This window comes from Pyrus communis, chromosome 5, assembly GCF_041283825.1.
Source record: "Pyrus communis isolate YQ-2024b chromosome 5, ASM4128382v1, whole genome shotgun sequence".
NCBI classification, from domain to species: Eukaryota; Viridiplantae; Streptophyta; class Magnoliopsida; order Rosales; family Rosaceae; genus Pyrus; species Pyrus communis.
In genome coordinates, this window is record NC_142569.1 from 9,973,481 (window position 1) to 9,996,228 (window position 22,748).

General features: G+C 35.7%; 2 protein-coding genes across 3 annotated transcripts; one reads left to right on the plus strand and one right to left on the minus strand.

The window, feature by feature from the left end:
- Positions 1–5,782: 5,782 nt before the first annotated feature.
- Positions 5,783–6,514, plus strand: LOC148696727 (uncharacterized). The gene has a single exon (XM_088693349.1). The coding sequence runs from the start codon at positions 5,783–5,785 to the stop codon at positions 6,512–6,514; it is 732 nt and encodes a 243-aa protein (XP_088549475.1).
- Positions 6,515–10,102: 3,588 nt separating this feature from the next.
- On the minus strand, positions 10,103–12,447 carry LOC137725988 (gibberellin 2-beta-dioxygenase 1). 2 transcript variants are annotated; one of them, XM_068464837.2, is made up of 3 exons: positions 11,634–12,447; positions 11,008–11,365; positions 10,103–10,606 (listed from the first exon to the last, which is right to left on the minus strand). In XM_068464837.2, exons 1-3 carry the CDS (start codon positions 12,035–12,037, stop codon positions 10,355–10,357), a joined length of 1,014 nt encoding a protein of 337 aa, XP_068320938.2. In that variant the 5' UTR covers positions 12,038–12,447; the 3' UTR covers positions 10,103–10,354. The 2 variants fall into 2 exon arrangements, with proteins under 2 accessions (XP_068320938.2, XP_068320937.2); XM_068464836.2 differs by having other exon boundaries at positions 11,673–12,243.
- Positions 12,448–22,748: the final 10,301 nt, after the last annotated feature.

Here is a 22,748-nt window from a genome sequence, read left to right on the forward strand (position 1 = left end):
ATTGCACCACCATTCACACACACATGCACTTACTCTTTCATCATTGCACCACCATTCACACACACATGCACTTACTCTTTCATCATTGCATCACAAATTCAACACATGCATTCACACACCAACAACCTAGCTCTTTTTCCATCATTATTTCATCCACATGCACTCTCAATCATAACAACCACATTCACTCTTAAACAATCACCCACATATTCTCCCATTCCCCCTATAAAAACCCATGCATTCATACACAAAAAACACATCTCATTTTCATACACAAGACACCACAAACACATCCAATCTTCCCCTTTGCCGCAAGCTCCCATTCCATTTCTACACAATCTCTTCTCGGCTTCATTCCATTCCATACACTCTCCCATTTGCAGAAACCATTCAACCTTAGCCGCTCCACCTTCATTTACAACACACTTGGAGCACCAACACCGAAGGCAACTCTTAAGGGATTTCAACATCAGTTTTGCTTCAAGGGTTCTTTCTTCTTAATCCTATGTTCACTCATGTTATATATTTTTATGTCAAACCTTTTGTAAACATGAAGTGTAACTAATCTCTCTCTAGGGATTCGATGTAGCCTTGCAAGATTGCCATGTAGTTAATTCAGAATTCTCATTTAATTTATCTATTTCTTGTTTCATTCTCCGATTTAATTGTGACTTAGTGTGTTGATTTTAATGCTTGATCATCATTTGAATTAACCACAGGTTGTTTAGCCAAGATTAAAGCACACATCATGCATAATCTTGGTGGATATGTGAATGAATGAAGGGAATGTTTTGCAAACATCCTGCTGAGTGTTCCCTTTGGTTTTGTGAAAGTTTCTTGTGCACTACATATTCTTGATTAGGAACCAAAGTTGCACATCACAATTAGGCTCATGATTAGAGACATTTGATCAAATCCACACATCATATGGTTGATCATATCTAAGTGAAATAAACTCAAGAAATAGGTAGATGACTGAGTATAAACTGATTTAACAAACATGGTCTTGGGTTAGCAATGGTAAAATCGAATCCCTAGCTTCATCTCCATTGGTACTATCTCATTTTATTAGTTGTTGATTCATTTATTTGTGTTTACTTCATTTCCTTATGCTTTCAAGTTACAACAACAAATCTGCCTACATTGATTAGTTTTATTTCTCTAGTAAAAAGTTCTTGCAAAACAAGTGATTATATAGGTCCAATTAGTCCCTGTGGATTCGACACCCTTACTTGTGCCATTATACTAAACATATTCTAGCACGAAGAAGGAAACCTCAATTACGAATCACTAAGACAAATAGATAGTTTAAAGCACAGTGATTAACTATCCAAAACTTGCATGCATAAATTCATAAGAAAATTAAAAAGAAACTACATATTCTTGCTAAGAATCATGGCCTCACCCTAGCAAAAAGGATTAGTTACGCATATTCATAATTAAAATCAACATAACTGTATTAAACTAGAAAAAGAATGAAAACACCTTGTAGAATAAAATCTGAAAATCTCTAAACTTTGCCCAAAATCTTCTCTCCAAAAGTTGCATGCATTCTCTCCTCTCCAAAAAACCCTAGGTCTGCCAAAAGGCTTATTTATACTACCCGCATTAACACGCTCCTAATAAATGGTCTTAGAATAAGACTAGGAAACTAAATAAATTAAAATAAAATAGAAAACATAATCCTGAATTGACTTGGTAAATTCGCCTAGAAATATGCACAGCCATGTTTTGGACCCAAATCAGCTCCAAAACTGGCCCAAAATAGCTGAATTTAAAGTTTGGACTATTCTGAACACTTCTCCAAAAGGCCTTGAATCCATCTGAGGTCATCTTGGGCTCCAAAAACGCAATTTAAGCCCAGAATCGTCACTTTCCAATAACGCGTACTGCTCCATTATTTAATCTCCAGAAAATAACCGTTTAGTAGAAAAATCCCAAATTTTGATATGAAAAAGCCAAGAGACACACAAACGTCCTCCAAATTGAATCACTCCAAAATTCGTCAGTTTGGTCATGTTTTGCTCCAGAGGAATTCGAATGTCCTATATTGAGAATATAAAGCAAAGTATCAAAATTCTACCAAAATAATTACCAAATTATACTAAGAATATGGTGAAATATATAATATAATATTGACTCGTCAACATCTTCCTGCCGAGAGTGACATAGGTGGGCAACCACTTATTGTCATCGAGGAAACTAGTGGGTTTCAGCCAGCTGCTACAAAGGTCGAGCTAGCCTCGCTGCAAGCATCTGCCGAAGCCAGCAGCCATGAATTTTGTGCCGAAGCTTCCCCCATTTCTCTAGCTCGATCGTGCCATTTTCGAATACGTGTTCTCTTAATATCCCTGAGGTAAGTACTAGTGATGCTCATGTAACGAATGATGTTATAAGTACATATAAACTGCCACCAAGGCAAAATCATGGTGTACCTCCTAATAGGTTCTCTCCAGAAGGAAAAGTAAAGTATCCCATAGCAAATTATGTGTCGTGTAAAAACCTTTCACCTGAACGCCAAGCTTAGGTGAACAATGTGGAGTCAATTCAAGTGCCAACTCGAGTAGAAGACGCTTTAAGTCGAGAATGGGCGAAAGCAATGGATGAAGAGATGAAGGCACTGTAGAAAAATAATACATGGGAAGTAGTATAGTTGCCAAAAGGGAAGAAGCCAGTTGGATACCGATGGGTTTTCACAGTTAAATACAAAGTTGACAGGTCACTCGATAGGTATAAGGCGCGGTTGGTGGCAAAATGATACTCAAACGTATGGTGTTGATTACTAGGAAACTTTTTCTCCAGTAGCTAAGATGAATACGGTACAAGTTCTTATCTCATTAGCTGCGAATTTGAATTGGCCATTGAAACAGTTTGATGTCAAAAATGCGTTTCTTCATGGACATTTGGTTATGGACTTTCCTCCATGATATGATAATGGAGGAAAAACAAGAGTGTGCCTATTGTAGAAGTCTCTTTATAGGCTTAAGCAATCACCTCGTGCATGGTTTGGAAGATTCACTCAGACCATGAGGAAGAATGGGTATTATCAGAGTCATTCTGATTATACTCTATTTGTGAAGCAGAGGAACAGTAAAGTGACAGCCTTAATTATTTATGTGGATGATATGATAATAACAGGGGATGATTAAGATGAGATTGTAAAACTGGAGAAGAACCTTGCGGCCAAGTTTGAGATCAGGAGTTTGGGTGACTTAAAGTATTTTTTGGGAGTTCAGGTGGCTCGTTCATCCCAAGGTATTTTCTTATCTCAAAGGAAGTATGTTCTTGATTTGTTAAGGGAAACAAGTATGCTTGGATGTAAACCTGTGGATTTGCCTATTGTGGAGAAACATAACTTAGGGATTTATCCGAATCAAGAACCAGTGGATAAAGGCAAATATTAGAGGCTGGTAGGAAGACTAATTTATTTAGCTCATACCCGTCCAGATGTAGCCTATGCAGTGACTGTGGTGAGTCAATTTATGCACTCACCAAGTATGGATCATATGAGTACTGTTATGCGTATCTTGGCATATTTAAAGTGGCCCTAGGGAAAGGAATCCTGTATAGAAATTCCAGTCATCTGGAAATTGAGGGTTCATTGATGCTGATTGGACAGGTGATGTGACTGATAGGCGTTTTACTTCTGGATATTTTACGTTCTTTGGTGGAAATTTGGTTACTTAGAGAAGTAAGAAACAACATGTGTTGTCTAGGTCTTCTGCGAATGCCGAATTCAGAGGTATAGCGCATGGAGTGTGTGAAGTTCTCTAGTTACGTAAGTTGTTTTAGGGTCTTGGCTTCAAACCAAAGGGGGCGACAAAGTTGTATTGTGACAATAAGTCGGCACGAGAGATTGCAGAGAATCCGGTACAACATGACAGAACGAAGTATGTGGAGGTGGATCGACATTTCATTAAGGAAAAGCTCGAGAAGAAGATTGTGTCAATACCGTTTGTGAGCTCAGAAGAGCAGCTTGTAGACATCCTCATTCATGTCGTGTGTAGTAAAGTTTGTGATGACTCACTTGTCAACAGTGGCGAAGCCACGTGAGGGTGAGGAGTGGCGACTGCCACTCCCCTAACCCAAAAAAAAAAGACTTGAGTATTGGTTTTGCCTCTCCCCTACCAGAAAACCCACTGGTTCTGCTGTTGCTGGTTTTCGTCTCCGACTCTCAGGTGGTCTATCTGGTCCGAGCACTGCCTTTTTTTTTTTTTTTTTGGTAAACAACCAGGCCAAAATGAAACGGCCCATTTTGATAAGTTGGATAAGTTGGAAGGCAGATAAGTTGGAAGAAATAAAAAAAATTATATAGGGGGACAACGCTTCCCCCATTCATTCAATCTCTTCCTCTCTCTCTCTTTCTCCGTGGTGTCGTTTTCCCCTTTCTCCCTTTTCATCCTCTAATCAGATCAACAAAGTGCAATCGCTGCTCCCCTTTTTCGAAGCAGAAAATGGAACGGAACTAATGAGCATAGGAGCACCGTTTGGCAACAAACCAGTCAGCACTCAGCAACACTGCCAAGGCCCAGCTTCCAACCATCAAACCCACTATTTAGGTAAATTTTTTAATTCCCAAATTTATAATCCCTAACCCTAATTAATTATTTAAAATGAATTTTTTTTTAATTGGTATAGAATCATATAGATATAGTAAAGCATTCAATGCACTAATATGGTTATTGGTTATTGATTATTGATATGAAATTATGAAATTATTTTTTAGGGTAAAAATTAAAATTTGAATTCTTGATTATTGATTAATTAATTGAATTATTACATAATGTATTATGTATACAATTATTCATATGATTAGTTGAATTGAATTTTTATTTATCGAATAATTTGTATGCTTATTGGTATCGATTAATTGAATTGTTGGTTGGATTAGTTATTATGCATACTATAGTATAGTCTACTCTAGGATTAAGAGTCTAAGAATTATTATTTTTTCTTTCCATTTTACAGTTGTGTAATGGAACGATACTATAAGAAACAATACTTAAATCCTCCTTCAAGCATTTTGGGTAGTCCTTCTCCTTCACATATTCCGAGTAGTCCTCCTCCTCCTTCAAATATTCCAAGAAGTCCTCCTTTGAATATTCCTAGGTCACAACAAAGTAAGGCCACTGAGTTGGATGAAATATTGGCTAATCTTCATGCAGACCCTGGAGATAGACGTTGAATGCTTGATTTTCCACCTAATTATCGTGAAGCAATTCGTAGACACTATCTCCAAAATGATCCTTGTCAACCTAGAGACCACATTACGCTAAGAAAAGTTAGTGACAAAAGATGTTTTATCATTGGTTGGTTTGATAAGTTTAAGTGGTTGGACTATAGTATATCAAAAAATGTTGCATTTTGCCGTTATTGCTATCTTTTCAAATGTGATTTCGATCAAATGGGTAGCACTAGAAGTGATGTCTTTACTGAGAAAGGGTTTACAAATTGGAAAAAAGGACCCCAAAATCTTCGAGTCCATGAGGGAGGTGTTGGAAGTCTTCATAATAAAGTTGTACAACAAGCTAGAGATTTGATGGCACAAAAACAACACATTGAAACATTTGTGAGTAAGCAAACCGATGAAGCTCGCATTAATTATCGTACTTTATTGAATGCCTCACTTGAGTGTACAAGATGGTTGTTGGGACAAGGTTTGCCTTTTCGTGGCGACGATGAATTGTCCAAATCAAGCAATAGAGATAATTATTTGGAGCTTATGCAATTTCTTTCCTAGCATAATGAGCAAGTTAGGAAAGTTGTGTTTGAGAATGCTCCCATGAATCTTAAGTATACTTCTTCTGATATTCAAAAAGATCTTGTCCGTGCTTGTGCCATTGAAACTATAGATGCAATCACTAAAGATATGGAAGGTGTATTTTTTTCTCTTTTGGTTGATGGATCACGTGATTCTTCAACTAAAGAGCAAATGGCGGTGGTATTGCGTTATGTGAACAAAAAAGGAGAAGCAATTGAAGAGTTTTTAGGTGTGCAACATGTCACCTCTACAACTAGTAGCTCGCTTGAAAAGGCTATTGAGAGATTATTTGCTACAACAAATTTGAGTATGTCCAAGTTACGGGGACAAGGCTATGATAGAGCTAGTAATATAAAAGGTGAGCTAAATGGCCTTAAAACAAAGATTTTGAACAAGTATCCTCAAGCATTTTATGTTCATTGTTTTGCACACCAACTTCAACTAGCTCTTGTAGCCGTTGCAAAGGGAATTGAAGGTGTCGCCATTTTCTTCAACAATGCTTGTATCTTGGTCAATACTATTGGATCATCGTGTAAGCGTCGTGATGCATTTAGAGAGAAACAACTAGAACAAATTAAGAAAACTCTTGATATTGGTGATCTTGAAACGAATAGAGGGTTAAATCAAGAGAGTAGTCTCATGCGTCCTTGTGATACGCGTTGGAACTCACATCATGGTACTATAGTGAGTATTATTATCATGTTTGAAGCCATGGTGGAGGTGCTTGAATGGATTAAAGATGATACCAACTAAGACAATTTCGGAGAAGGAAGTAAGTTATTCCATGACATACAAACTTTTGATTTTGTGTTTCACCTTTTTTTTATGAGACTCATATTGGGAAATACAAATGAGTTATCACAAGTATTACAAAAGAAAGATCAAGATATTGTGAATGCGATGGTGTTAGTGGAAGTATGCAAGCAAATGCTACATTCCTTGAGAGATGATGATTTTGGGGACTTGCTTGATGATGTACAAAAGTTTTGTGAAGAGCATGATATTGTTGTTCCTAACATGGAGGATTTGCATTTCGTACCCGGAAAATCAAGGCGTAAAGCTCCAAGACTCACAAACTTCCATTGCTATCGTGTGGACCTCTATTTTCAAGTCTTTGATACGCAATTAAAGGAATTGAATGATTGCTTCGATGAGGTGAACACCAAATTGCTTCTTTGTATAGCATGTTTGAGTCCGGTGAATAATTTTGCATCTTTTGACAAAGCAAAAATTGTTCGTCTAGCCCAACTTTATCCTCAAGATTTTGATTGTATTGACCTCATAAATCTTCCAATTCAACTTGACAATTAAATTCACGATATGAAGATGCATAGTGAGTTTTCATCATTGAGAGGAATTGGTGATCTTGCAAAGGAGTTGGTGAAGACCAGAAGGTGTGCAATCTATATGTTAGTGTATAAGCTTCTTACATTGGCTTTGGTGTTACCGGTTGCAACCGCTTCGGTGGAGAGAGATTGTGAAAACACCATTGCGTAACAAAATGGGAGATCAATAGTTGAGTGATAGCATGCTTGTTTACATTGAGAGAGATGTATTTGCTTTTATTGATAATGAGCCTATTATGCGACGTTTTCATGATATGAAACCTCGCTGGCAACAATTGTAATTTGCTTGCATTGGTAAATTATGGAAGACATTACTATATAAAAGGATTTGGTTGTTGCTATTCTTTTGAACCTTGCAATCTTTTAACTTCGCCCCTCCCCCTGTCAATTCCTGGCTTGGCCACTGCTTGTCAAGTTGGGCATATGTGACATCTATGCTCTAACTTGAGGGGAAGTGTTGCGTGAGTTAGTTTTCAAATAAGAATGTAAATATTATGTAAATATTAGAGTCCTTTATTAGGAATGATATTTCATATGTCCTTTTTTTAGTTTACCTTGGAGAACAAGAATTGTATGTAATATATTCCCAATTATGCAATACATGAAATTTAAACTGTAAATCTCTATTTTGTCTACCTTGATGTCTATAATCCATCTCTTGATCTAGTTCGGAACCCGACCGATCGACACTTTGTATACATAATACAATAAAAAATTTGTGAGAGAAAATATGTATTATTAAAATAAATAAAAAAATAAAAAATAAAACTCATTGTCAACCAATACGTACGAAATTAACTCGCTTATAGGGTGTTGTAAGGTGAAGCTTATAATTAATTTGCGCATCCCTTGTTTCTCAATTGCATGGTTTTGCGTACAGGACTCAAAGTGGTGGATAAAGCATGTTGTGGCACGGCAGACTTAGAAGACGGATTTCTGTGCAACTGTTACGAGTAAACGTGTTCGAACGACTCAGAGTCCATGTTTTGGGATATTTACCATCCTTCAGAAAAGTCCTACCAGGTACTTTCCTTTCTTGTCCTCGAAAAACTATCAACAAATTTTTCTGATGTTGGCCGAATTGACCGTGGTATCTACTTATGGTGAAGTAAGACACACAATGTTACATATGAACATTATAATTATCGATCGCGATGATAATAAATTAGTAAACTGGTGAAGAATCATATTAGAAAATGTGAGGTAAAAGAGGACTCTTCAATCAGAGAATGTGAACTTTGTCGAGGACCATATCCCAGTTTGGGTACAAAAGCTATTTTGCTCCAAGTCTATTTTGATGGGTTTTCATTTTTTGGACTTGCCTATATCGAACGTTTTCTCACCTGGATCCGGGAATAGTGACATGAACTAAATGTCCTGTTCAAGCCCAGGAACTCACTCCGAGTGGTCCTAACAAGTGATGATTTAGATGAGATTTGACATTTTTAAACCACGAAACGCTCGGTTTCCATTTCAGTTGTAGGTGTAACCAACCTACTATTAATGATATGGCAAAAAGAAATAATAGAAAAAGAGCTCCAGTATAAAGATCCTAGACCCAAATAAAAAACTTGGCTTACAACCTTCTATATGCCGTAATGGCGGAAAACAATTATATTTATTCATCTTGGTTAGAGTTTGATCCCCAACGATTACCATGTACCCTAACTATTTACCCACTAACGCTATCGCTCTACTAAAAAACATTGTAGCCTACCTAAAAATGAAAACAAAAATATCATGGTGTGACCATCTTGATATAATTACAACCTTAACACATATGTAGGCTTGACCAACTAGCTAGGGCAACACGCATGTCCCTTGTAAGTACTGAATTGCCTTAGTAGACAATGTATTCATTTTTTACTAACTGCGTCCAAGTTAAAACTCTTTCCCCTCCCCTTAGTTTTGCTTAAAGTAATAATATCGTTTATAATAAGAAAAATGTGCATGTGCCTTAAGTCCGAGTTCAAATCTCCTTTTTGCAGGTTTTAATAGTTTAACATATCGTTTTGGTTATATGAAACAAAATACAACCTTAAGAATTCTTGAATTTCTCTAGCTTAATTTTCTTTTCTTTTTTCCTTTGTTGTGTAGATTATTTGTTTGTTGGCTTGTTTGGCCAATGTACCCACAAAAATGTTGTAGAAAATTCACTTTTGTTTATTTGAGTTCCTTCATACATTTTCAAAAGCACTTTTAATTATTTATTCAAACGTAACTGAGGCTGGTATAGCTCATTCGACATAAACTTATTAATCTTGAGTTCTGACTGGCGATGGCCATATACGTTATAAAGTGACATCAAAATCATTGTACTCACAACTCAGGAATGTAGGTGTTGGTAAGTGTCGAATTATTATCGATTAGACTAACGAATAAGTAGTCATGATTTTGTGTGCACCTCAAGCCCATGATTTGCAATTGACCTAATTATTAGAGAGAAGAAAGAGGGGAGGAAGTGAGGCAATCACTTCGTACGACATAAATTCAAAGACTACAATAATTCTTTTACCATAAAAGCTTTATGATAGACAGTTGTAGATGAAGATGAACAAATATCCTGTGGGGACATTCTCATCAACAATCTACCTATTTCCATAGATTTAAGAACTACGCAGAAAATGAAAATAAAAATAGCTCTCATGGTTGATGATTGTAGTCGGGGTCAAGTTTTATGTTCTCGAGTTGTCTTTTTCGAATAATGAGTAAAACTCTCTTGTTCCGTTAAAGTTCTTTTAATAAAAACTACAAAAATAGAATGGTGAACACACAGAAAGATAAACTTTCTATAAATTATAGACTACACCAAGATAAAACTCGTAGTTAATGATTATAGCCTGGGACCAAATTTTACGTTTCCACGTTGTCCTTTTCGAACCATGAATAAAGATCCTTCGTTACGTCGAGGTTCTTTCAAAAGAAAAAAAAAAAACCTACAGAATGTAAGAGCAAGCACAAAAAAAAAAAAAAACAAAAAAAAAAAAAAGAAAAAAAAGAAAAAAGATGAACATGTTGTATATCTAACAAGAGAGGTAGCTAGTTACATGAAGTATTACTTGGTAGAAAGGGGGGAGAATACAATTGGAGGAAGGGGCAAAACAGGGGGAATAGAACAGAGTATGCCATCTATGGGAAATTTGATAAAATTATGGTCTTAACCTATCCTGATTTCCGAGTACCGTGATTGAAAAACCCTATTTCTTTTAGCAAGAACTAGGGTTTTCTTTGTCTGTTCTGCTGTGATTTATGAGGCTGCAATTCTCTCAAAGTGTCCAAGCCTGTTATCTGCAAGTCTTGAGCTGCAGGCAGATTTTTTGTACTCAAACCATGTAAACTCTTCGTATAGGCTTTCCTCCTCTCCGTTCATGACAGATTGCAATGGAGCTATCTTCTCACTTAAGGGTGGTCCCCCAAAATAAATCATTGACACTCTTGATTTAAAACCATTTGCCAAAACCCTGTGCCTCACACTTTGAAACCTCCCATTAGTCAAAACCTGCAAATTCACCAAAAACCCTAATTAGTAAAGGATAATACTTCCCTCGTTCCCAGAAAATCGAACAAACCAGGGAGACTCTTATACTTTATTTTCTTCTCGTAGAGTTTATATTTTTGTGATGGGCAGAAAAGCAAAAAAAAGGGGGATGGTATTCATATCTTATCCAGGGTAATAGGGAATTGAGAGTAAAATAGGAATCTTTCTCTACAGTAAACTGATTGGGATCTTTGTAATTATTAGTAGTTGTCAGTAAAAGGAAAAACAAAAAGACAGCAAGGAAATTAATTAGGAAAGTTTCCTATTTCCGCACATGTTTTTCTCATTTTTCTCGTTCCAAAAGTAAAAAGAAGTGTGCGAAAACATTTTTTCAAATATATTTACTAGAACAGTAGTAGTACCTGTAAAGAGTCACCAACATTGATGAAGAAGGAGTTCTGATCAGGGGGGACTGAAATCCAACTCCCATCTCCCAAGGAAATTTGGAGGCCAGACGTGTTGTTGGATCTTAGCACAGAAATGATTTGTGGGTCTGTGTGCTCTCCAAATCCAATCACATTTCTGGCACTGGCACTACTCAAACCTTGAAGCTCTGGGCATAGTGGGTAGTGATTGAGCCTGAAATAAGAGTCACTCTGTTCATCCGTCAGAAGTTTGCTTAACACATTCCTTGGTTGAATCTTCAACCCTTCAGCCATCAGTTCTAGAATCTCACAGGCCATTTTCTTCACAGCTGAGATGTAATCATTCAAAGCAGAACTGCAATTACAACCAAATAAAATCTAAGATAAGACCTTTTTGTTAAGAGCTTTTCATTAAAACAAGAAAATGATTTTCGCACATCATATTTATTTCTGCTATATACCAGAAAAAAAAAAAAAAAAAAAAAAAGGGGTTGTGCACTGCAGGGAGGGAAAGGGGTGTACAAAAGTTATTTCCCTATTAGAAAAGATCAAAACTTTGGAATTAAATTCAAGTTATGATTGGATAACTTTTTTTGTGAAGAAGTTATGATTGAATAAGATACCAAAACTCTTCTGGGTTATTTCCAAAAACTGATAGAAACCTCTGGGAATTGGACTCTGTATTGGTTGTGAGGAGGAGGTACTCTACCCCCCCAACATCACCATTCTTCCCAATATGCTTGTTCCCATATCCCAACGGATTAGGAGGCCCTGCCTTTTCCTTCTCAGAGAGTGGCATGGAGAAGAATTTGATGGCCTCAGATTCCAATCTGGTAATGAAATCCATTGGAACACCATGGTTGATGATCTTGAAGAAACCATACTCCTCACAGGCCTTGACAATGAGTTGTTTGGAGTCTGGTTTTGTGAGGTCTACCAGAGGAATCCCAGAAAATAATTTGGAAACATTGTTGCTGGTTCTAGCATAAGAAAAGTTCTCACTAGGTGGTTTGGTCACAAACACCATTGCAGTACTTGTTATATTATGTTGTATCTAATGTGTCAAAAAAGAGGGAGAGAAAAGAGGAGAGTGAGAAGGGGTTGAAAGATGAGAATTCTAGAGAAGAAGATGGGGGAATATTGGTGAGGCGATGGATGGTGGGATTTTGATAATCTGAACAAAGTTGATATGGCTTGAGTAGGAGGGCACTTGGAGGTATCTGGCTTTAGGTTCTTGGCTATTTATAGGGGAACATAGAGAAAGGGCTGGAACCTTCATGGAATTAATATTTTAAAGGATGACAATTTTTTAGTGTACACAGAACACAATCACATGCTGTTATATTAATTTAGTATTCATAACTTTGAATGAAAATTTATTATGACTTTGAAGGGAATAAAATATGAGTTTCCTAGTATTTTACTCTTCAATCTTTTAAATGCCATCACCTTCCAAAGGGATCTAATGAGTAGTGACTATACGCTGACTGCTCTCCCCTGAAAAGGACATCACAGTCAATTTGAACACAGAGGAAATGGATACATATGATATGGTGGGTTCATTGAATATTTATCCTCTATTTTTTATTTCCTTATAATTCATATCGTTTTCTACATAAAATGAAAATGGCTATATAAGTTCTAGCTAAATGGGATAAGAAGTATTTTTCAGATTCAAGTCGTCTTTTTTGTTTTGACAAGAGATTCAAGTTATAAGTTCTAGCTGAATGGGTAAGAAGTATTTTTCAGATTCAAGTCTTCTTTTTTGTTTTGACAAGAGATTCAAGTCTTTTGTTGTAAGCATTAAGAAAGATATGGGATGCACGAATTACATTTAATATAATTAATCTCTCTGGACACATGTCCTAAACAATAACAGAGATATAAAATGCGTAAATTACATTAGTGTAGCTAGTCGGCCTCTTGCACGCATGCAAATAAGCATGACAATAAAATTTTGAAATAAGTAAATAATCGGAACTAATAAATCAGATTATGGTTGGTGGATAATATTTAAAAATTTTAATTATTTTATTTTTGAAATTGAGAAGAAAATAAATCTACCAAAATAAATGGACGTTCCAACCAATGAAAACCCTAATGAACCTAAAATTACTTGTTTTCCAAGACCCACTATAAGTTCTACCTTATAAATTTTGATCGCCAACTTATAAATTAAGATATAGATAAATAATTAGTCATTATTATAATGCTAGAGATACCGTATTTTATAATTTTAATCATCTCTCCCATTGACAATAATACGAGTAAGTGTCTTACGTACGTGGTCTTCTTAATTGGTGTTTTTCGAACATAAAGGCATATTTCCTTTACATATAGATAGGGGTACGTACACTTTTCATACGATTTCCCACTACATATAGATATATTGACTTGCATTTAAACTATATATTAATGGAATTCTCTTTGTCAATCAAAACAGGATAAAAAGACATTTTTAACTTTTATCAAAACAAAAAAGTTAAGGACAGTAACGTAAGTATACAAAAAATTTCTATTTTTTGCTCAAGCCTCATCTACATGTGATTTTATCATTTCTAATTTTTTTTTAAATAGAAAATAAAATAAAAACCTTTCTCCCTCTCTCCCCACTTCGACGTTTTCTATTACTCTCTTCCTCTCTCTTTCAATTTAAAAACAAAAGTAAAAAAGTTCACACACACTTTGTATTGGGGCATATACTATATATTATAGATTACCTAAACACTTTTCATATGATTTCTCAATAAATAGATATATTGACTTTACATTTCAGAATTCTGCCCAAACTCAATCTATTCGAAAATAGTTATAATTCATTTACTCGTATATCATGTTTTCGTATCTATAAGAGCTTCGAAGGAAACTGCATGATATGCCATATTCTACTAAATACATCCCCGACAAGCATTTCTTCATGTTATTTTTTTACGTTATAAAACAATAAAAAAAAAAATACTCTTTTAAACTAAAAAAAATTAAATAAGTCAATTGGCTTGCATGAGTGAAGGCCAAGAGGCTAGTGAAACATAAAATAAGAAAAAATTGTAAATATTATTTATTATATGATTGTTCACTTTTGGATAAATATATAATAAGTAATTAGTCAGGACATATTTCTGTGCACATCTTAAGCCTATAAATAGGAATGAGGTGAGGATCTTCAGGATCCTCAAATCATGTCCGTTTATCGTACATCGTGTGATTAAAAATCATTTTAATATTTTTATTTAAAATTAAACATGAACAGTACATTACAAAAACTGACTACACGATATATGACGAATAGACATGATTTGAGGATCCCTGGGATCCTTACAAAGAGGATCCTCATTTTAAAAATAGGACATGTTTTTCGATAATACATATAAAATTCATGCATTTTACACATATTTTTAACATAATATTAAATAAATAAAAATATATATTTTTAATAAATAAATATTAAAATTAAAAATAGGCCAAATTTTTCAAAATATTATTTTTTCAAAGTTATCGAATGATACACGTGCATATGTTTCACGTATTATACCCATTCCATATTTTACTAACTATGATGAAGAGGTGTTACTAGGCCAATAATATATTCTATGCGGTCTTACCCTTTTTGTTTCCAACAACTAACAAAAAGATGAAAGGAAATAACGTAATCCAATTTATTCTACTTGGTTTGCTTAATCTATTATTGAAGTGACCAACTTTTTGATGAGGTAAATAATTAGAAAACATGTGATATAAGTTTGTATAGTAAACTTTTAACTATATGGTACCATTAAAGATGCTTACCACTAGAACTATAAAGAAAAATTAATATATTTATATAGTCTTAATTATTTCTTTTATGTTGAACTGAATCTAATTTTTCTTAAAGAGAACTGGTAATCCACCCCACAACTTTATTTGCCCACCCCATTTCATATTCTCACCACTCATCAAATGTTAAAAAATTCAGTCTGTCCTTTTTCACCCCTCAAAATCTTTAAAATGTTCTTGCATCAATTTAACTATTTCTAAAAAAAATAAAACTAGAACTGAAAAATAAGCTCACGCAACTACCCACCCGACGCCCACACCGCCTAACACAATTTGACTGCAACTCCCTTTCACCATGCATCGTGAACCCGCCCTTGAGCACCTTCTGCTTGCCGACGGCGTCCAGTGTGACGCCACGCTTTATCGCTGACACCAGAGACTACAAAAAGATACTCTCAATCTTCCTCCTCATTGCATTCACTGCTGATATCGACAAAAACTCTGTTGGATCTCCAAAACACTTCTCTTGACAAATCTCAATTACGTCGTTTGGATTCGAAACAATATTAGTTCAAAAACGAATTTTTGAAATTTTGATCGGAAACGATTTAGAGGAGAGTGTGTTTTCTGAAACGGATAGCTAGGCTCTTCCATTTTCTTCTTATTTTTATTCTAATTTTGCAGTTTTGTATTCTTCCAGTTTGAAGAAAGCTATGCATTAATTCTCTTTGCGTTCTTTAAATTTTCATTTCTTTTGGCTGAAAATAGAAGTCATTTAACACAGGGTCAAATGTGTAATTAACCTTTTTATTAAAAAGTTGGTGGGAAAATAGAATTGTGTGGTGAGTCTAGCAGCTTTCTTCTAAAATTACAAAGAGCGATGAGTAATTTTATTTTAAAGAACATTTTTATGATTGTTTCTCATTATATGTCATCCAAAATGTGATGTGTATATAACACCTATTTTTAGCGAAAGAAATTTCATTAAAAATAGTAAAACAGCGTTCATACTACATATTAAATGTGCCTTTTAAAACAACTCAAGAGCCCACACATGTCAAAAGAACATCACAACCTTCCAAGTACATCAAAAGTACAATATATTCTTCAATCATGGAGGACTCTTAGTCCTAAACCTTAAACTAGTCACGCAAACTAGAACATTGCAAGCCCAAGAACTATTTTTGAGGCTCCACGAGTAAAAGATCGTATCAATCTCTAATGATTTTGCAATCGTTGGCTAATTAAGAAGCATTGCTTGGAGTCCCATTCAACAAGCGTTGAGTTTCCTTCTCATAGTCTTTTGCTGAGCGCACAAACCATAAACAACACCACCTCAGATCTGAACAACAATCACCGCTCTAGAATCTGAGATTAAATAAACCACGACTATGACCACAACCAAAAAATCTCTCGACAAAGTGAGAGAGCGATCATAGTTATGAACTGAAGGCTCTCCTCGACAGGGCGAGAGAGCGACTGCAACTAGAAACAAATGGTGATAAGTACATAACACTTGATTATGTAGTCTTGCTAATATTAGTGAAATTTTAGTAGTTTAATTTGATATTTTGATTTGTCATGTTTGTACAGGTTGAGATCCGTATTCAGATTGATACATTAGGTTATCGAAAAAGAATGTATTTGTAGACATCGAAATTTCGGTGAAATAAATGTTCACCAACACATTAAAGTTTGACATGCTAGGGCATACGTGGCAGGTATCAAGTGTCTCACAAATCATACACATGGATGTGATTCATCAAAATTGGACAAGTCATTAAGAAGGACACATATAAACACTTGGCGGAATATTTGATTTTGATTTAATTAAATCAATGTTAATTGATGGGAGTCAAATTACGAACCGGCCCACAAATCGAGTCATGGTTCTTTCGTCAATTAATCAAGCCCACAATCAAGGCCAAATCCATCCGCATGCAAGGTTTGGAGAGTCTATAAATATGAGGCTCCAAGACAAAGAAAATGTCCAGAAATCATTCACACTCAAACGTTGAAGACCCTTGAAGAACCACCAAGCACCTCTACACGTACTGGTTCCCCCATTGCCAAGAGCCTCAGCATGACCCTTGGATCGACAACAGACACATTACATTTCGGAGATTGAATCATAGGATTCAAAGTTGTAAAGAGATTGTAACCCTACATTTACATTAATATTATTACTTTGTACACGTGTTCTCTTGTCTTATTTGTCTTATTTTCAAAATACATAGTTTTAAATTTTTTAATATTTAAGTGGGTCCAAATTGACACGTGGCGTCAAGTCATTGTCCATGTATGCACCACATCATCAGTTAACAGAGGTTTTGACGGAAAACTTAACGGATGTATGAAAATGTCCTAAAATTTTAACTTTAGGCACCAGACTGGGATGAAAAAACTTGATGTAAGAAATGTTGAAAACCAGGAAACTTCAGGGTAGTAAACTAAGATTAACCCTTATTATTATATCAAAAAGCCATAATAAAAGTGAACACATTTCATATAAGTCTTCTCACAAACAAGTTAAAGCAAATTGGTGGTCAATCAAATTTATCTTAGATTGTTCCCATTTAACTCTAGTTAAATGTAGTCTAGTATATATTGCAAGAGAAATGAGTAAAACTGTAACCTTATGTTAACAATCACGAGCTGATGGTCCAATGGTAAATGACGAATTGTAAGGCTTCCTTCAAACTAAAAACTGGAGGTCTCGAGTTCGAAACCCGTTGCTGGTGTGGAAGCCAGACTTGTGGCCAGGAGAAGGTAGAAATGTCTTTGTGAGTCTTCCCAACTCCGGGAAGGAGTGGATAACCATGACTTGCCACTCATTGTCCTCTTAAAAATAAAAAATAAAAATAAAAAAAAACCTTATGTTAACGGTTGGTAAACCGTATGAATTCCTTATTCCCGTGCCTCGTCAATGAAAAGACGTCATATGCATGCAAGGAAATATTCTGCACAAATCATTGATGACCCCAATTAACAACATTCGTAAACTAAGAAAGTATAAGCCACTTAAGTAATTTTGTTCAGAAAATGACATAAATGTCGTCACAACATGCTATTTCTATCTATTTCTAAGTGATAAGACTAACCGAAAGAGCTCCTTAAAAAAAGCAACTACTTTGAAGATAAACATTGATGAAGCTAGATGCTCACCATCATAGGGCACTAAACATACGCCAATATTTATCAAACTTATGAAATTTTGGCATTGTGTTACATCTAGCAAAGATTCGAACGCAAGTTGGTGGCTAAAATTGTTATAAAAACGAAAAATATCCATGTGAGAGTTGGTTTTTCCCTCTTCAAACAATTTATCGCTTGTTACAAATGAATTTTAAAGATTATGGAAGAGAGGACCTTGACTCTTTGATGAAAGTTGAGGTTACATTATAAAATTAGTTGGTAATATGGGGAGTAGTCCAACTACTTATAAGCACAAGTAACGTCCCTTATTATCCTTATGTGAGATTGACTCTCAACCCGCCCCATCACATGTCGCGAATTTTCAAGCCTAACACATGAACAACACAAATTAAGTGACGTAAAACACGTGTGGTCTTTGAGCATCCCACATGGGACAACATGCTCTAAGACCATGAACAAATTTAGGGTTCCACCATAAAACCAATTGATAATATGGGGAGTAACCAACTACTTATAAGCACATGCAAGGTCCCTCTTTTCTTGACGTGGGATCAATATCAACACTCCTTAATATTGAGAGGAGTTTCTCCTCAATTTACTTCTTGTTCAATTCACAAAACTTGTGCTTATAATTGGAACCGATTATATTATAAATCAAAGATCATCTCCACAAAAGGTAAATTAAAACTAAAATTGTTTAGTCAATCAATGGTAGACGGTAGCGAATAGATTGACGGTCTTCCCCCCCCCCCCAACCAAGATAAAGTACATTTTGGCGACTTACCCATTCAGTGACTTTGGCATTGGATGTTTCAAAAATAGGTACTATCGGGTTGGGTGAATTGAATTCAATAATAGACGCCTGTTGGCATTCCAGCCTTCCTTCTTCTTTCAGGGCCTATCCGAAAGAGAATCCAATACTTCTTGATTTGCCTGTCCACCAGCTTACTAAGAGCAACTCCAGCGTTGGAGCCCTCCCCCCAGGCAATGCACTATTCAATCCACATAATTAACAATAACTGTCCTTAATGAACAGTAAATAGCCCTGGCAATAGAATTTGCATCTCCACCGTTACACTTCAATATCCCTGGCAATAGGCAATAAAATATTAGTATTTTTTTTATTTATAAAATAATACAAAATAATTTTAATTGTAATATCGGATAAGATTTTTAATCGTTCTCGTTGCGCCACGTGTCATTATCCGAAGTATTATTAAATAATACAAAATAATTTTATTTGTAATTTCGGATAAGATTTTTAATCGTTGTCGTTACGCCACTTGTCATAAAATCCGAAAAGACAATTATTGGGGATGGATTTCCGATAAATTTTTTAATCGTACTCGTTATGCCACGTGTCATTATCTGAAAATACAATTATTGGTGATGGATTTCTGATAAGATTATTAACCAATCACGTCGCGCCACGTGTCATAATCTGTTCACAATCTTTGAGGATAGATTTCCATCAGATTTTTAACGAATGACGGCATGCCACGTGTCATAATCTGTTCACAATCTTTGAGGATAGATTTCCATCAGATTTGTAACGAATGACGGCATGCCACGTGGCATTATGTACAACCTAATCCTTTCTGAATCCTCTATATAATCCACCATCCATCCTCACAAATCTCACACCAATTTTCTCAAGATCTCTATCATTATTCATAGTTCCTGCTTCCTTATTCACAAAAATCTGTATCATTATTCATAGTTTCTGTTTCTTTCTTACAATGTCTTCTTCTTCTTCCTCAAGGATGAATTCATAGTTTCTGTTTCTTTCTTACAATGTCTTCTTCTTCTTCCTCAAGGATGATGTGGGAATTCAATCAGGAAGAGGAAGAATTGTTTAACGAATCAGAAGCAATGTTCAATCACCAGGGGGTAAGAAATAAGAGGGAAGAGGATGAGGAGCGTCAAAGGAGAGATGACGAAGTAAGAATGGGCAGAGCCTCACATTCCCGTCGAGTCATCCAAGCTGTGGCTCAGATCTGCAGGCCCAGCCGTTCCGGAAACCTTGATAGAAGCAGGCAACGACGAGGTATGGAACTCTTGGATGATTATTTTGTTCCTAATAGTGCATTCCCTGATACGTACTTTAGACGTCGTTTTAGAATGGAAAAACATTTGTTTAACAAAATCATGATTGCTGTTTACAACCATGATTCTTATTTTGTGCAAAGAAAGATGTTTTTGGTGCTATGGGTCTACTGCCTGAACAAAAAATTACTGCTACCTTGCAGATGCTTGCATATGGAGCATCTGCAGACCAAGTGGATGACATAACGAGGATGGGAAATCAACCATTCTTGAGTCCCTGATGAGGTTTTGCGGAGTAATCGAATCTATCCACACCGCTGAGTACCTCCGCAAACCTACACACATGGACTTGGAGCGGCTGTTGAAGAAGGCGGAGATGCGTGGCTTTCCTGGGATGATTGGAAGCATTGACTGTATGCACTGGACGTGGAAAAACTGTCCAAGTGCATGGCAAGGCGCTTACGGGGACAGAAAAGGAGCAAAAAGTATCATTCTGGAGGCGGTGGCATCTTTTGATACATGGATTTGGCACGCCTTTTTCGGGGTCCCGGGAGCTCAAAATGACATCAACGTCCTTGCCCAATCCCCAGTGTTCAACGATGTCCTGCAAGGAAAGGCACCAAAAGTTACGTATGAGGTCAACGGACGTATGTACGACGGGCCATACTACCTAGCTGACGGCATTTACCCGCGATGGTCAACATTTGTCAAAACAGTGCCACGTCCGCGGAGTGCAAAGGAAAAACACTTTGCAAGCTGTCAAGAGGGGTGCATGAAGGATGTGGAGCGTTGTTTCGGTATCCTCCAAGCTCGCTGGGCGATCGTCAGGGGTTCTGCCAGATTGTTTGATGTAGAGTCGCTTCGATCCATCATGATGACGTGCATCATTCTTCACAACATGATTGTGGAATATGAGTACGATTATGAAGCTGCTGATGAATATGAGCCAGACCCGATGAACAATTCAAGAACACGTATATATTGTGCTCATGACGCCACCGATGAGCCCGTGCAACATGAGCCATTACAAAGAGATGGACGTTACAATGAAAGGCTCATTCAACGATATACTGCATTTCAAATGCCAAACATGCACAATGCTCGACAAATTGACTTGATAGAGCACCAGTGGGCATTGAAACAAGCTGAAGATAATTAAGTTCATTTAGTGTGTTTTTTTTAATTTGGTATGTTTATGTTATTTTATTTGGTGTGTTTTATTATTTGGTATGTTTATGTAATTTTTTTTAGTGAGTTTTTAATTATTCCGTATGCTTATGTAATTTTTTTTAGTGAGTTTTTAATTATTCCGTATGCTTATGTAATTTTATTTGGTGTGTTTTTGTCATTTCAATAAATATTTTCTTAGTATAAATAACTTACCAAATTAATTTGAATAAATATTCAATAAATTGGAAACAACATAAATAATACAAACAATAAATAATAAATTACAACCCAAAGTGATTGGAAAATTATGGGCTCCGATTACAAAAAGTACTCTATTCATCATCACTTAACCAATTTGTGGTGCTAGGATGATCTTCTCTTGCGGTGCTAGAACCACCTTGGCTTGCTATCGTTTCTCTTGCACGCCTCCTTCGCACCACGTCCGCTTTCTCTGACTTCCAAAAAAATTTAGAATTTGGAGACTTCCCTTCTAAAGACATGTTCATAATCTCACGATCTTGTTGAGCCCGTCTTTCTTCTCTAACATGTTCCCTTTCTTGCCTAAGTAGCTCTCTTTCTCTCTTATTAGCATGAAATTCTCTCTCAACAGCTGCTGCTTTTGCTTCCTTTCTAGCCTTATCAGCCTCATCTTTCGCCATTTCCCTTGCCAAAGTCAATTCACCTTGGCGAGTAAGTTCTTCCATGAACTTTGCATAATCATTCTTGGAAGCACTCCCTTTTCTCTTTGAAGCCTTCTTACCTTGAGGCCTAATTGGATAACGGGTCAAACCCGACGCTTGTTCAGGGAGGGGCGTTTCGGGCACTTCTTCTGCATCATCTTCATAAACATGATCGGGTGTAGAGTGTAGAGGGGTGCTGTTCATGTGCACTTCTGGACCGACTGGCACAACTCTAAATTTAGGACAATCTTTGACAATATTCCAACATTCCCACCGGTTGAATGATTTATTTTTGCTTTTGGTTTTGGCAGCGTACCAAGCTTGTGCTTGAAGTTCCTACACAATAAAAATAAGTAACAAATAAATAATACAAATAAATAATTATAATGAAAATAAGTAACAAATAAATAATACAAACAACATAATTATAATGTAAGTCGGTAACAAATAAATAATACAAACAATAAATAATAAATTATGTAGGTAACAAATAAATAATACAAAAAATAAATAATAAATTATGTAGGTAACAAATAAATAATACAAATAATAAATAATAAATAACAAATAAATAATACAAACAATAAATAATAAATTATGACGGTAACAAATAAATAATACAAACAATAAATAATAAATTTTGTACGTAACAAATAAATAATACAAACAATAAATAATAAATTATGTAGGTAACAAATAAATAATACAAACAAGTAATTATAATGTAAATTTGGGTATCAAATAAATAATATATTGTTACCTGATCCGAGTAATTTTCCCCACTTCGAATATTACTACTAGCTTGTGCCAAGGCATCTCTCCACGTACTAAACGATTGGCTAAGTAATTTCCAACGACTGGACATCGATTCTTTGGTTCTTTTCCCACCAATTTTCTCAAGAAAATTGGTATGAATAAGACTCCACATCTCTC

Coding starts and splice junctions, on each gene's coding strand:
- LOC137725988 (XM_068464837.2), bottom strand. CDS start 12,037: ATGGTGTTTGTGACCAAACCACCTAGTGAGAACTTTTCTTATGCTAGA. Junction 11,366..11,633: donor AATAACCCAGAAGAGTTTTG/GTATCTTATTCA, acceptor TTGTAATTGCAG/TTCTGCTTTGAATGATTACA. Junction 10,607..11,007: donor ATGTTGGTGACTCTTTACAG/GTACTACTACTG, acceptor GTGAATTTGCAG/GTTTTGACTAATGGGAGGTT.
- LOC148696727 (XM_088693349.1), top strand. CDS start 5,783: ATGAATCTTAAGTATACTTCTTCTGATATTCAAAAAGATCTTGTCCGT.